The sequence below is a fragment of the Oncorhynchus kisutch genome, unplaced genomic scaffold (genome assembly GCF_002021735.2).
Source record: "Oncorhynchus kisutch isolate 150728-3 unplaced genomic scaffold, Okis_V2 Okis06b-Okis10b_hom, whole genome shotgun sequence".
In the NCBI taxonomy this organism is placed as follows: Eukaryota; Metazoa; Chordata; class Actinopteri; order Salmoniformes; family Salmonidae; genus Oncorhynchus; species Oncorhynchus kisutch.
The window spans coordinates 8,464,944-8,480,155 of record NW_022261983.1 but is presented as its reverse complement, the minus strand read 5'-3'; the positions used below and the strand labels follow the sequence as shown (position 1 = coordinate 8,480,155).

Here is a 15,212-nt window from a genome sequence, read left to right as displayed (position 1 = left end):
AACCTTCAAGCTGCATACTGGACCCTATTCCAACTAAACTACTGAAAGAGCTGCTTCCTGTGCTTGGCCCTCCTATGTTGAACATACTAAACGGCTCTCTATCCACTGGATGTGTACCAAACTCACTAAAAGTGGCAGTAATAAAGCCTCTCTTGAAAAAGCCAAACCTTGACCCAGAAAATATAAAAACTATCGGCCTATATCGAGTCTTCCATTCCTCTCAAAATTTTTAGAGAAGGCTGTTGCGCAGCAACTCACTGCCTTCCTGAAGACAAACAATGTATACGAAATGCTTCAGTCTGGTTTTAGACCCCATCATAGCACTGAGACGGCACTTGTGAAGGTGGTAAATGACATTTTAATGGCATCGGACCGAGGCTCTGCATCTGTCCTCGTGCTCCTAGACCTTAGTGCTGCTTTTGATACCATCGATCACCACATTCTTTTGGAGAGATTGGAAACCCAAATTCGTCTACACGGACATGTTCTGGCCTGGTTTAGATCTTATCTGTCGGAAAGATATCAGTTTGTCTCTGTGAATGGTTTGTCCTCTGACAAATCAACTGTAAATTTCGGTGTTCCTCAAGGTTCCGTTTTAGGACCACTATTGTTTTCACTATATATTTTACCTCTTGGGGATGTTATTCGAAAACATAATGTAAACTTTCACTGCTATGCGGATGACACACAGCTGTACATTTCAATGAAACATGGTGAAGCCCCAAAATTGCCCTCGCTAGAAGCATGTGTTTCAGACATAAGGAAGTGGATGGCTGCAAACTTTCTACTATTAAACTCGGACAAAACAGAGATGCTTGTTCTAGGTCCCAAGAAACAAAGAGATCTTCTGTTGAATCTGACAATTAATCTTAATGGTTGTACAGTCGTCTCAAATAAAACTGTGAAGGACCTCGGCGTTACTCTGGACCCTGATCTCTCTTTTGAAGAACATATCAAGACCATTTCGAGGACAGCTTTTTTCCATCTACGTAACATTGCAAAAATCAGAAACTCTGTCCAAAAATGATGCAGAAAAATTAATCCATTCTTTTGTCACTTCTAGGTTAGACTACTGCAATGCTCTATTTTCCGGCTACCCGGATAAAGCACTAAATAAACTTCAGTTAGTGCTAAATACGGCTGCTAGAATCCTGACTAGAACCAAAAAATTTGATCATATTACTCCAGTGCTAGCCTCTCTACACTGGCTTCCTGTCAAAGCAAGGGCTGATTTCAAGGTTTTACTGCTAACCTACAAAGCATTACATGGGCTTGCTCCTACCTATCTCTCTGATTTGGTCCTGCCGTACATACCTACACGTACGCTACGGTCACAGACGCAGCCTAATTGTCCCTACAATTTCTAAGCAAACAGCTGGAGGCAGGGCTTTCTCCTATAGAGCTCCATTTTTATGGAACGGTCTGCCTACCCATGTCAGAGACGCAAACTCGGTCTCAACCTTTAATTCTTTACTGAAGACTCATCTCTTCAGTGGGTCATATGATTGAGTGTAGTCTGGCCCAGGAGTGGGAAGGTGAACGGAAAGGCTCTGGAGCAACGAACCGCCCGTGCTGTCTCTGCCTGGCCGGTTCCCCTCTTTCCACTGGGATTCTCTGCCTCTAACCCTATTACAGGGGCTGAGTCACTGGCTTGCTGGGGCTCTCTCATGCCGTCCCTGGAGGGGGTGCATCACCTGAGTGGGTTGATTCACTGTTGTGGTATTCCTGTCTGGGTTGGCGCCCCCCCCTTGGGTTGTGCCGTGGCGGAGATCTTTGTGGGCTATACTCAGCCTTGTCTCAGGATGGTTAGTTGGTGGTTGAAGATATCCCTCTAGTGGTGTGGGGGCTGTGCTTTGGCAAAGTGGGTGGGGTTATATCCTTCCTGTTTGGCCCTGTCCGGGGGTGTCCTCGGATGGGGCCACAGTGTCTGCTGACCCCTCCTGTCTCAGCCTCCAGTATTTATGCTGCAGTAGTTTGTGTGTCGGGGGGCTAGGGTCAGTTTGTTATATCTGGAGTACTTCTCCTGTCCTATTCGGTGTCCTGTGTGAATCTAAGTGTGCGTTCTCTAATTCTCTCCTTCTCTCTTTCTCTCTCTCTCGGAGGACCTGAGCCCTAGGACCATGCCCCAGGACTACCTGACATGATGACTCCTTGCTGACCCCAGTCCACCTGGCCATGCTGCTGTTCCAGTTTCAACTGACCTGAGCCCTAGGACCATGCCCCAGGACTACCTGACATGATGACTCCTTGCTGTCCCCAGTCCACCTGGCCATGCTGCTGCTCCAGTTTCAACTTCCACCTGACTGTGCTGCTGCTCCAGTTTCAACTGTTCTGCCTTATTATTATTCGACCATGCTGGTCATTTATGAACATTTGAACATCTTGGCCATGTTCTGTTATAATCTCCAACCGGCACAGCCAGAAGAGGACTGGCCACCCCACATAGCCTGGTTCCTCTCTAGGTTTCTTCCTAGGTATTGGCCTTTCTAGGGAGTTTTTCCTAGCCACCGTGCTTCTACACCTGCATTGCTTGCTGTTTGGGGTTTTAGGCTGGGTTTCTGTACAGCACTTTGAGATATCAGCTGATGTACGAAGGGCTATATAAATAAATTTGATTTGATTTGACATTAAATAAATATTATTTTTCTTACCACATGTTGCATCTGGCCACTGCTGCCAATAACTCTCTCCCCAAGTGACTGTACCAATCTGTCAAATCTTTCTTCAGCTTTACATCAGTTACATGAAGTCTGTCCATTGTTCATACACTATTTATGGTGTTTTTGCTTCAGTGCTTTCAACCTTTTCAACCTCAAACTTACAATATCCCCCGTGGAGGGTGGTGTACATATTTTACAAGTCTTTGGAAATTAAATGATTGACACCAGAAGCTGTAGCCTGTTAATTTGTTTTGTCACCTCCATGTCTCTAAGTTGTGAATAAAGTTGTCTGTCTGCCTACCTACAGGATGTATGATGTGGGCGGCCAGCGGACCAAGAGGAGGAAGTGGCTCAGCTACTTTGACTGTGTCCGGGCCGTGCTGTTTGTTGTGGCGCTCAGTGACTACGACATGACCCTGACGGAGGACCGTTCTATGGTAATAGATAGTAGATACCATTTAGCAGAAGGTAAGAGAGTTGGAGCTGTTCAGTCTCAGCTTTGATTAGAATGTAGAGGGGGATGTTGTGTACCCTACAGTACCTTTTCTACGTCAGAACAATAACACACCAGTAGAATGGCCTAAAGCTGTGTATGGTATCATCTAATATTTGAAGTAGTATCTGACAGATTGAGTGAAACTTTGTTTAGATCTTTTATGTCCAGTATCATTGATTTTCTTAAACCCCCCCCCCCCCCCCCCCTTTTATCTGTCTTGCTCGCTCTGTTCAAATCTCTCTCTGTTCTCTCTTTCTCCCTCTTAGAACCGGCTACAAGAGAGCCTTGAACTCTTTACCTCCATCTGCACCAACATAGTTTTCAGGAGTACCTCATTGGTAAGTTTTTCACATGGAGATTGTCTGACAACACCTACTTAACAAATGTCTGCCATAACACAGTCCTCCGAACTGATTGCCTTTCCCAAACATTGTCACTCTTAAGTAAAACCATTACACACTCAAGGTTACAAATGACTTTTTCCACCTTAGTGATGGTTTCTCCTCTGGCCACTTCCAGTTATCCACATTCAGCTGCAGGTAGAAGTTGCCCTTGTTGACAGATCTAGCATCAGATTAGCCTACCACCCAATTCTTACCTTATTTCAATTCTGGGGAGAAAATATGTGGTTTTATAGGAAACATCTTCCTGTACTCCCAATGTCACGTGCGTGATGTTGGGGCTGTCTATGCGGTGTGGCAGAGCCCAGGGCCAGGTTCAGGCATATCACATGGAGCTGACGTGATTCCTTATTCTACACGTCCGAGAGGCCTTTCTGTTCCACATGACACGGCTCCTTCTGAACTTTCCACAGCGTTCAAACATGTCGCCATCGCATCATGGTGTTTAATTGACTGAGCTGTATAAATAAAGGTTAAATAAAAGCACAACGCTGTGACCTGCTGAGGGCAACCCAGTGGATGTAATTAAAGCCCATGGAGTCCCCAGAGTGCCTCCTGCTAACCACCTCTGCCCAGCCAGCCGCAGTCGGCACAACTGCCTCTAATTGCCTCAGACACAGGCAATTACCACACAAGGGTCATAATTGAGGTGATCTCAATTCAGCTCTGAGGCCGGGAGGACTGTTTATAAAAAGCGTGTAACGAGCTTGTTTTAATTTGTCTCGTTTAGACTGTAAAAGGTTTTAAAAGACGTTTGGACTGTGGATGTGTGAGTCATAATCAGTTTTCAGTCATCGAGTGTTTTCTGTCGTTAATTACACTCAAAAATATAAACGCAACATGTAAAGTGTTGGTCCCAAGTTTCATGAACTGAAATAAAAAATCCCAGAAATGTTCCATGTGCACAAAAAGCTTTTCTCTCATATGCTGTGTACATATCTCCTTTACCAAGATAATCCATCCACAGGTATGGCATATCCAAGAAGCTGATTAAACAGCATGATCATTATACACGTGCGTCTTGTGCTGTGGACAATAAAAGGCCACTCTAAAAAGTGCAGTTTTGTCACACAACGTGATGCCACAGATGTCTCAAGTTTTGATCGAGTGTGCAATTGGCATGCTGATGGCAGGAATATCCACCAGAGCTGTTGCCAGAGAATTGAATGTTCATTTTTCTACCATAAGCCAACTCCAACGTTATAGAATTTGGCAGTGCGTCCAACCAGCCTCAACTGCAAACCACGTGTATGGCATTGTGTGGGCGAGCGTTTGCTGATGTCAATGTTGTGAACAGTGCCCTATGGTGGTGGTGGGTTTATGGTATGAGCAGGCAAAAGCTATAGACAACAAAGACAATTGCATTTTATCGATGGCAATTTGAATGCACAGATACCATGACGAGATCCTGATCCCATTGTTGTGCCATTCATCTGCCGCCATCACCTCACGTTTCGGCATGATGATGCGCGGCCCCATGTTGCAAGGATCTGTACACAATTCCTAGAAGCTGAAAATGTCCCTTATACATTTATACATTTTTGCAAATGTATTCAAAATAAACTGAAATCACATTTACATAAGTATTCAGACCCTTTACTCAGGACTTTGTTTAAGCACCTTTGGCAGTGATCACAGCCTCCAATCTTCTTGTGTATGACTCTGCAAGCTTTGCACACCTGTATTTGGGGAGTTTCTCCCATTTTATTCTCTGCAGATCCTCTCAAGCTCTGTCACAGCTATTTCCAGGTCTCTCCAGAGATGTTCGATCGGGTTCAAGCCCAGGCTCTGGCTGGGCCACTCAAGAACATTCACAGTACATTGTACTGAAGCCACTCCTGCGTTGTCTTGGCTGTGTGCTTAGGCTCGTTGTCCTGTTGAAAGGTGAACCTTGGCCCCAGTCTGAGAACCTGCTCCAGAGCGCTCAGGATTTCATCAAGGATCTCTGTACTTTGATCTGTTCATCTTTTCCTCGATCCTGACTAGTCTCCCAGTCCCTGCCACTGAAAACCATCCTCACAGCATGATTCTGCCACAACCATGCTTCACCGTAGGGATGGTGCAAGGTTTTCTCCAGACATGATGCTTGGCTTTCAGGCCAAAGAGTTCAATATTGGTTCATCAGACCAGAGGATCTTGGTCTGATAGTCCTTTAGGAGCCTTTTGGCAAACTCCTAGTGGGCTGTCATGTGCCTTTCACTGAGGAGTGGCTTCCGTCTGGCCACTCTACCATAAAGGCCTGATTGCGGAGTGGTGCAGAGATGGTTGCTCTTCTGGAAGGTTCTCCCATCTCCACAAAGGAACTCTGGAGCTCTGTCAGAATGACCAACTGGTTCTCGGTCACCTCCCTGACCAAGGCCCTCCTCGCCTGATTGCTCAGTTTGGCCGGGCGGCCAGTTCTAGGAACAGTCTTGGTGGTTCTTAACTCCTTCCATTTAATGATGGAGGCCACTGTTCTTGGGGACCTTCAATGCTGCAGAAATGTTTTGGTACCCTTCCCTAGATCTGTACCTCAACACAATTCTGTCTTCGACCTCATGGCTTGGCTTTTGCTCTGACTTGAACTGTCAACTGTGGGACCTTTTTATAAAGACCGATGTGTGCCTTTCCAAATCATGTCCAATCAATTGAATTTACCACAGGTGGACTCCAATCACATTGTAGAAACACCTCAAGGATGATCAATGGAAACAGGATGTACCTGAGCTCAATTTCGAGTCTCATAGCAAAGGCTCTGAATAATTTAATATTTTTTGTTTTTATAAATATGTAACATTTCTAAACCTGTTCAGTTTGTCATTATGGGGTAGTGTGTAGATGGAGGATAAAACCTTTAAAATCCTTTTAGAATAAGGCTTTAACGTAACGGTGGGTAAAGGGAAGAGGTCTGAATACTTTCTGAATGCACTGTTTATTTGTTACTGTGCTTTTCACAGGTTTGACACCAGCTGTGGACCCTGAATTGAAAAACTACATCAGTGTTTTTGGTTCTCTTCTAGGAAGATATTGTGTGTCGTGAGTTGGTATAGGTCAGGAGTGACACAGTAGAAGGAATGTATGGGATAGTGTTTTTAAAGGTTTACTTTCAGAACTTTTAGAAATGCAGCTTTATTGATTTTATTATCTTTGTCCTCAAATTGTTCAAATGTTGACATTGATTTAGCCATTTATGCTTGCGCAATGAAGCTCTAGTCTATCAGAATTATGTATTTTTGTATGGTAATCAAATCTTTTTCAGATTCTGTTAATGAACAAAAGTGACCTCTTCCAGGAGAAGATCTTAAACTCAGGAAGGCATTTGCGACTCTACTTCCCTAGTTACAAAGGTAAAATAATATTGGTATCAATTCTAGTGAGTTTTTGCTGTGTCCAAGTCAGTCAATCCAAAAAACGTGGAATTGTACTTGTCAAAGGAATTATGCCTTTTGTATTATTCCTAAAATAATCAATCTGTTTTATTCCTATGCTGATTTAGCGAACACCTTTTAGATAAAGCTGTGAAGAGAATAAAATGACCTCTTCACGTGTGTATTCTTCGGGTACAGTTGAAGTTTGCATACACCTTAGCCAAATACATTTAAACTCAGTTTTCACAATTCCTGACATTTAATCCTTGTAAAAATTCCCTGTCTTAGGTCAGTTAGGATCACCACTTTATTTTAAGAATGTGACATGTCAGAATAACAATAGAGAGAATTATTTATTTCAGCTTTTTTTTCTTATATCACATTCCCAGTGGGTCAGAAGTTTACATTCACTCAATTAGTATTTGGTAGCATTGCCTTTAAATTGTTTAACTTGGGTCAAACGTTTCGGGTAGCCTTCCACAAGCTTCCCACAATAAGTTGGGTGAATTTTGGCCCATTCCTCCTGACAGAGCTGGTGTAACTGAGTCAGGTTTGTAGGCCTCCTTGCTCGCACACACCTTTTCAGTTCTGCCCACACATTTTCTATGGGTTTGAGGTCAGGGCTTTGTGATGGCCACTCCAATACCTTGACTTTGTTGTCCTTAAGCCATTTTGCTACAACTTTGGAAGTATGTTTGGGGTCATTGTCCATTTGGAAGACCCATTTGCGACCAAGCTTTAACTTCCTGACTGATGTCTTAAGATGTTGCTTCAATATATCCACATATTTTTTCCTTCGTCATGATGCCATCTATTTTGTGAAGTGCACCAGTCCCTCCTGCAGCAAAGCACCCCCACAACATGATGCTGCCACCCCCGGTGCTTCACGGTTGGGATGGTGTTTTTAGGCTTGCAAGCCTCCCCCTTTTCCCTCCAAACATAATGAGGGTCATTATGGCCAAACAGTTCTATTTTTGTTTCATCAGACCAGAGGACATTTCTCCAAAAAGTATGATCTCTGTTCTCTTGTGCAGTTGCAAACCGTAGTCCGGCTTTTTTTTATGGCGGTTTTGGAGCAGTGGTTTCTTCCTTGCTGAGTGGCCTTCTAGGTTATGTCGATATAGGACTCATATTACTGTGGATATAGATGCTTTTGTACCCGTTTCCTCCAGCATCCTCACAAAGTCCTTTGCTGTTCTAGGATTAATTTGCACTTTTCGTGCAAAAGTCTCTCTAGGAGACAGAACGTGTCGCCTTCCTGAGCGTTATGACTGCTGCGTGGTCCCATGGTGATTATACTTGCATACTAATTGTTTGTACAAATGAACGTGGTACCTTCAGGTGTTTTTGAGGTCTTGGCTGATTTCTTTTGATTTTCCCATGATGTCAAGCAAAGAGGCACTGAGTTTGAAGATAGGCCTTGAAATACATCCATAGGTACACCTCCAATTGACTCAAATGATGTCAATTAGCCTGTCCAAAGCTTCTAAAGCCATGACATCATTTCAGGGAAATTTTCCAAGCTGTTTAAAGGCACAGTCAACCTAGTGTGACCCACTTTAATTGTGACACAGCAAAATAATCTGTCTGTATACAATTGTTGGAAAATTACTGTCATGCACGAAGTAGATGTCCTAACCGACTTGCCAAAACTATAGTTTGTTAATTAACAAGAAATTTGTGGAGTGGTTGAAAAATGAGTTTTAATGACTCCAACCTAAGTGTATGTAAACTTCCGACTTCAACTGTATGGTCAATATGGATCCTGGTGGCTATTCAGTGCATTTGAAAGTAGACTTATTCCACATTTTATGTTACAGGCTTATTCTAAACTGGATTAAAATAAATATATTCCTCATCAATCCACACACAGTACCCCATAATGACAAGGCAAAACAGGTTTTTAGAAATGTTTGCACATTCTTTTAAAAATGAATAACTATTTACACAAATGTTCAGATCCTTTTACTATGAGACTTGAAATTGAGCTCAAGTCCATCCTGTTTCCATTGATCATCCTTGATGTTTCTACAACTTGATTGTAGTCCACCTGTGGTAAATTAAATTCATTGGACATGAATTAAAGGCACACACCTTCTATATAAGGTCCCACAGTTGACAGTTCATGTCAGAGCAAATCCTAGCCATGAGGTTGAAGGACTTGTTTGTAGAGCTCTGAGACAGGATTGTGTCGCGGCACAGATCTGGGGAAGAGAACCAAAACATTTCTGCACCATTTAAAGGTCCCCAAGAGCACAGTGGTCTTCATTTTTTTTAAATGGAACATTTTTTGAACCACCAAGACTCTTCCTAAAACTGACTGCCTGGCCAAACTGAGCAATCGGGAGAAGGGCCTTGGCCAGGGAGGTGACCAAGAACCCGATAGTCCCACTGACAGAGCTCCAGAGTTGCTCCGGAGTTACTCTGGAGTTACTCTGTGGAGATGGGAGAAGATTCCAGAAGGACAACCACCTCTGCAGAACTCCACCAATTAGGCCTTTATGGTAGTGGCCAGACGGCAGCCACTCCTCAGTAAAAATCACTTGGGAGTTAGCCAAAAGGCATGAGAAACAAGATTCTCTGGTCTGATGAAACAAATATTGAACTCTTTGGCCTGAATGCCAAGCGTCACGTCTGGAGGAAACCTGGCACTATCCCTACGGTGAAGCATGGTGGTGGCAGCGTCATACTGTGGGATTGTTTATCAGCGGCAGGGACTGGGAAACTAGTCAGGATCGAGGCATGGATGAACAGAGCAAAGTACAGAGATCCTTAATGAAATCCTGCTCCAGAGCGCTCAGGACCTCAGACGTGGGCCAAGGTTCACCTTCCAACAGGACAACGAGCCTAAGCACACAGCCAAGACAACGCAGTAGTGGCTTCGAGACAAGTCTCAATGTCCTTGAGTTGCACAGCCAGAGCCCAGACTTGAATCCCATCGAACATCTCTGGAGAGATCTGAAAATAGCTGTGTAACAAAGCTCCCCATCCAACCCGACAGAGGTTAAGAGGATCTGCAGAGAAGAGTGGGAGAAACATCCCAAATACAGGTGTGCCAAGCTTGTCGCGTCAAACCTGTTACGAACTGGCTCGGGGCACCACTAAATAATATTTATAGAGCTGTTATCTTACGAATAAACTCTTTTTAAAGACCTGGTCATCTTTACCTCAATAGCAGTCAATTTAATCGTCACTTTTTTTGTCTAATCTGAAAGTTGTAAATTATTGGTTATCTTCACGAACCCTGGCTAACAAGTTGAATCAGCAATACAAAATTTGTTTAAATTATTATTTACTAAATACCTAAATAATCACACAGAATTACATCTACACAGAATTGATCATACATTGATTGCAAATTATGTCAAGGAAAACGTCTCTGGCGGAAGGAACGGATACGACGGCTGGTTACACAAAGAAAGGGGGTTGGGTTTGAGTGAAAGAGTGGGAAGACTTAGAGACATAGCTTCTCCCTTTGTTCTTATCGGGCTGTAGGCAGCTATGCTATCGCAAATACAGTGTCTTATGCATTCTATAACCACCCATTTGAAAAAGGAAAATGCAATAAATATTTACTCTGAGCTGTGCTTCGGTAGATTGGTCCTAGATAGAAGGCGGGGTGGTCCAGCATGGTTCTCTGATCCTCTGAAGAATGTCTAATGGTGAATGGATACTCTGTCCGTCCTCTCCTAGCCCACGTTTAGCGGACGGAGAGGGTATCACTTCTTTAGTGAATAAGAGTTCAAAGTTCATACCAAGTTGCCATACTTAAGCTCATGCTATATTCTGGCTGGTATAGTAGAATTTCATCCTTTCGGCGTGTTGACCGTCATCTTCACATTGAAATTCGATGCTAATTTCGTTATGTTCTAGTCGTTCAACCAGAGCTCACGCTGAGGTTGGCTTAGTTCTGTAGGTGACCTTGTTATTTTTAACGCGGGGACCGCAAGTCCTCACGTTCTTGGAACAGGAGGTTACATTTTCGTAAAGGGGCTTCTATAGGGTTGGGAGAGAGGGCCGTGTTTCATAGTTTACAACCGATGTCTTCATATGGGCGGGGCCACTGAGTTGAGCATAGTTCACTCATGAAAACCATTTCTCTCACTTAGGAGCTAAAATTACATTTCATATTTAAACATATAAATTGCACAACAATTCCATGTGAATCTGATAGTTTGTCGTCCTATCATCAGTAATAATGTCTCAGACGCCAACTGATCTGACATCATATTCATTAAGTACCAACGCATATTTTCAACTGGTTAGATTACCCAAATAGGGTTCCGTATCCCACCATTTGATGTTAACAAAGGGATTTTCAATAGTCACATCGGTAGAGAGGGGAAAAAGGGGAAAGGTATTTATTGGGGTCATAAACCTCCCCCAACAGGCCAACATCATGACAGAAATAACAAACATATATTTATTAAATAAAGTCATCTATATCCAAGTAACAATGGGATGTGTGAGAGTGGATGCGTGCATAGATGGTGATAATGAGGAGTGTTGAGAGGTGCCAAAACCCTATTAAATAAAACAAGAGAAAGTGGGAGTGTTAGCAAACATTTCTAAAATCCTGTTTTGGTTTGTCTGTGTGTATTGATCAGGGGGGGGGGGGGGGGGAAACACATACATTTTTGAATAAAGATGTAACCTACCAAAATGTGGAAAGTCAAGGGGTCTGAATACTTTCCGAAGGCACTGTATATGTCTGGTTTTATGATTCTATATTTTAGAGCTCAAAATTTCCCCCCTGATTCGGTTTTAGCATTGTTTTAAGCAGTCCAATGTTTTGTATTAAAGTGTGAGAAAAAAACAAAGGGAAAACCAGGACAAAATTGCGGAATTTGGAAAGACAAAAAAAAATCTGAATTAGGCAAATTTGAAATGGGTTTAAAAGACTTTACTAACATTTTCTGTGCATGACAGGACTTTAGAGCCTGTGCCATTTTGCAGAATGTCGAGGTCAATATCGGCTTTGCACCCAAGAGGGAAAACGGTTGGGCCGTCCTAGAAGTGTTTTAGTGAAATATAATAATTTTGCCATTGAGACGTTTTTATCCAAAGCGACTTAGTCATGCGTTCATACATTTTAACATATGGCTGGTCCCGCGACTCAAACCCACTATCCTGACATTGCAATGCTCTACCAAGATGCATGACAAGGTTATAAATGCTTTGTGAAGCCTCAATTTAATGATTTATTAAGCTGTGCTTCTGCCACCCTTTTATAAAGCACAGGTGTGTAATATTTAACAGTGGGTCATGGTATATTTGACACTGGTGGTTGTCACACAGTTATGCCACTTGTATGAACCCTTTATAGAGCATGACATACGTTATACATTTATAGTGTTTAGAAAGGCTATAAGCTGCATGTCATTTTAAAGCTGGGACTGGTTTCTCCATATGGATAATCCCTTCTTTGCAGGCATTTCTGTGTTACTGTGTTTCCTATGGGAATCCCCCTCCAACATACATCCAGTATCCACATTCCGGTTTACGCTGCCACATTCTTTAGACTGGAACTACTGCACTTTCCCCTGCAGCATGAGGGGAATCCTACTCATAGCATTCCCAATGGGAGTATCAAGGTACAAGACAATGGCTGGGGTTTAAAGTGCACCCTATTCTCTACATGGTGCACTACTTCTGACCAGAGGTCTATACGGCACCATTTCAGACACAGCCACTCAGGAGCCAGAATGTCTTGCCAGGAGGGTTATCATGGCAGGCTGATAACACCTCACTTATACACAGCCTCTCTGGTCCTCAGGGCTCAGTAACAGTCTTATATATTTCACTCTCATCCCTCAGAACTGGAGGTGTGGTAATTAAAATGGAGGTGATTCAGTTGGGTTGTTCTCTCTGTTTTTCCACTCTATAAGAACCAAGTTATTTTGCGTGAACTTGTCACGGAACATAATTTCACTTGTTCACTGAGTTTCAGTTCATGCCTAAATGAGACATTTATCTCCGGACACTGGATTTTTTCAAACCTTTAAATTTGTCCATGATTTTGAAACATGCACACACCTAACTAATACTGTGAGTCCTTTACATTTAAAAAAATCTAGGAGCAAGGCTCAGCAGACACTCACCGTTTTTTCAATTTTAGGACAGCAAACCCCATTGACGCATGATTGCTACTAAACATGTTTCCTTATAGCACTCTTGTACCAGAGTCAGTCTTTGTAATCGAGTGATGGAGTTGATGATGATGATATGGAATAAGCTACGAGCCTATAGAGATGGACAGGGGTGGACTGAGAAAATATATTTGCCAGAGAATTTGTAACACCAGCTTTTTATTTTTTTGATGCCCCCTTATTAGCCAAATGATCACAGCACAAAAAACTACATTCACTTAAACATGGGCCCATCAGGCAGTTGTGGGAGATTGAACTTGAATACTTGTATACTAACCAATTGTCACTCAACTGAGGGGACTTTTCTGCTACGTCCCCTTATACAGGAGCCGACTGGGACGTGGATGCTGCCTCGCGTCACATCACTGCCATGTTTGTGGCATGCAACAGGACCCCCAACAACCTTGTCTTCCACCACTACACCACCGCCACGGACACCCACAACGTACGGGTGGTCTTCCACGTCGTCATGGACACCATCGTCAAGGAGAACTTGGAGGCGGTCTCGTTGCTATAAGACTTTCTAGATTTTATTGATGGATATTTGTTTTTATAGAATTTAATATTTACTAATATGGATGGACATTCCTCATTTGGAATTTTTTTCAATAATCATGTTGGTGTTGACGTGTTTTAATTCAATAAAATAATGTACATGCCTACTGGTCTTTGAGAATTATTTTAAGATAGTGGCAGATGTATGCCAAGCTTGAGTGGTTTGCATTATGACCTATTTGAGTTGACTAAAATGTGTCTTAAAACATTTACATACAAATAGGTGTCTGGGTGAGAATTGTACAAATGTGTGAAGCAGGATGAATTTTGACCTATAGAGCAAAATCATTTGAGTGCAATATAAGATGTATTTATTCATTAAACAAAGAAATTAATACATATGTACATTGCTATGCATTACATAATATGATTTAACAGACAAATTGGCTATTACCCGTTAGGGGAAGTAGTAGTCAGACTGCGCATGGCAGTATGCTAAAACAGACATTCACCCAACATTTGTGCCATATTTGTGAAAATAAGAAACATTCGGTTCCATCGAACATTATCAGTCCATCGACGTTCGCGGTGCTGATCATGCTTCCACACAGTCCAATGAGTCGAGCGATACGAACACGTCTGCTTTACATTGAAATAACCTTGAGCCATCCTGAACAAGTTCGCAGCTCTGCAGATTCGGTGTGATATCTTTGATACAAATAGCCTAGAAAAAAAACAAGACATTTTAATCAACATAATGCAACATTAACGAGAAAGTTCGTTGATGTTCAAGACCTGTGGCTGTTTGAGATTCATTTCCCCAAAATGTGGATTTTGAAAATAACAATTTGACTTTAAACTGATTATAATATGTCCTTTTCTAATCTAGTCCAAACTTGACTGTATAATAAGGCTGTAGGCTACTTGGTGGTGCGCTGGTGCTGAATGGACAGCTCCTTCATGATGACCCAGTTTCAGGGTGTCAAAACTGTTTGAAATATAATAGTCTACCAAAAAAAACATAATTGCACTACTTTTGATTATTCTTGTGGCCTGAGCAATGATTAACTTTTACGCACCTTTAAGCACTTTTACGCACCACAGGAAGTGCCTGTTTCCAATGCGCATTGCTCAATTGGACATAAGTAATGTCAAATATAGCCTCTTACCATAGATTTAAGGACCGAATTCAGTCGACTGCTCGGTTCCGAGAGGATGCTGTTCACCGTAGACTCTCTGCTGTCCGCCACCGAATCGGTCTCGGACCTCCTAACATATGGTGATCTCCGGATCCCGGACAGCAAACCCGATGCTCTGCCCACCGAGTAGTAGCTTGGGCCAGAAACTTGCTTGTACCATGCTTCGGTTGGGTTGCAAGAAACCAGCATGGAAATAGCTACAATTACTAAAGCAAGTTTAACGGACCTCTCCATGTCGAACACTGTGTGAAGTTCTCGTTCTTGCGCTCCTTTCTCCCTATAACTTCACCCCAATGACAACTTGGTATATGTTTTTTTCTTACTGTCCTCTCTTATATAGTGACCTCGTGATCGTATTTAAATTTCGTCAACTAGGCTACGAAAGAGTGGGTGATTCATATTCCGCTTGATATAATCTTGTGTGGATTGATCCGTTTTACGCGTTGGAGAGCCAGGGACGTAGGC

General features: G+C 42.7%; 1 protein-coding gene and 1 long non-coding RNA gene across 6 annotated transcripts in view; one reads left to right on the top strand and one right to left on the bottom strand.

Moving 5' to 3' along the window:
• The window catches only part of LOC109881876 (guanine nucleotide-binding protein G(o) subunit alpha), a 43,762-nt gene extending 30,034 nt beyond the window's left edge, over window positions 1–13,728 (top strand). For 3 of the 5 annotated variants that reach the window (XM_031813796.1, XM_031813797.1, XM_031813795.1), the window contains 5 exons: window positions 2,968–3,097; window positions 3,423–3,494; window positions 6,796–6,883; window positions 12,336–12,498; window positions 13,380–13,728. In XM_031813796.1, the coding sequence (XP_031669656.1) occupies window positions 2,968–3,097; window positions 3,423–3,494; window positions 6,796–6,883; window positions 12,336–12,498; window positions 13,380–13,590 (664 nt within the window). In that variant the 3' untranslated portion in view covers window positions 13,591–13,728. The remainder of the gene's footprint in view (window positions 1–2,967; window positions 3,098–3,422; window positions 3,495–6,795; window positions 6,884–12,335; window positions 12,499–13,379) is intronic. The other 2 variants (XM_031813799.1, XM_031813800.1) reach the window with 2 other exon arrangements.
• Window positions 13,729–13,896: 168 nt separating this feature from the next.
• Window positions 13,897–15,212, bottom strand: LOC116359898 (uncharacterized). Its single transcript, XR_004206799.1, has 2 exons — window positions 14,718–15,212; window positions 13,897–14,272 (listed from the first exon to the last, which is right to left on the bottom strand). It is a non-coding gene; the product is annotated as an uncharacterized LOC116359898 (long non-coding RNA).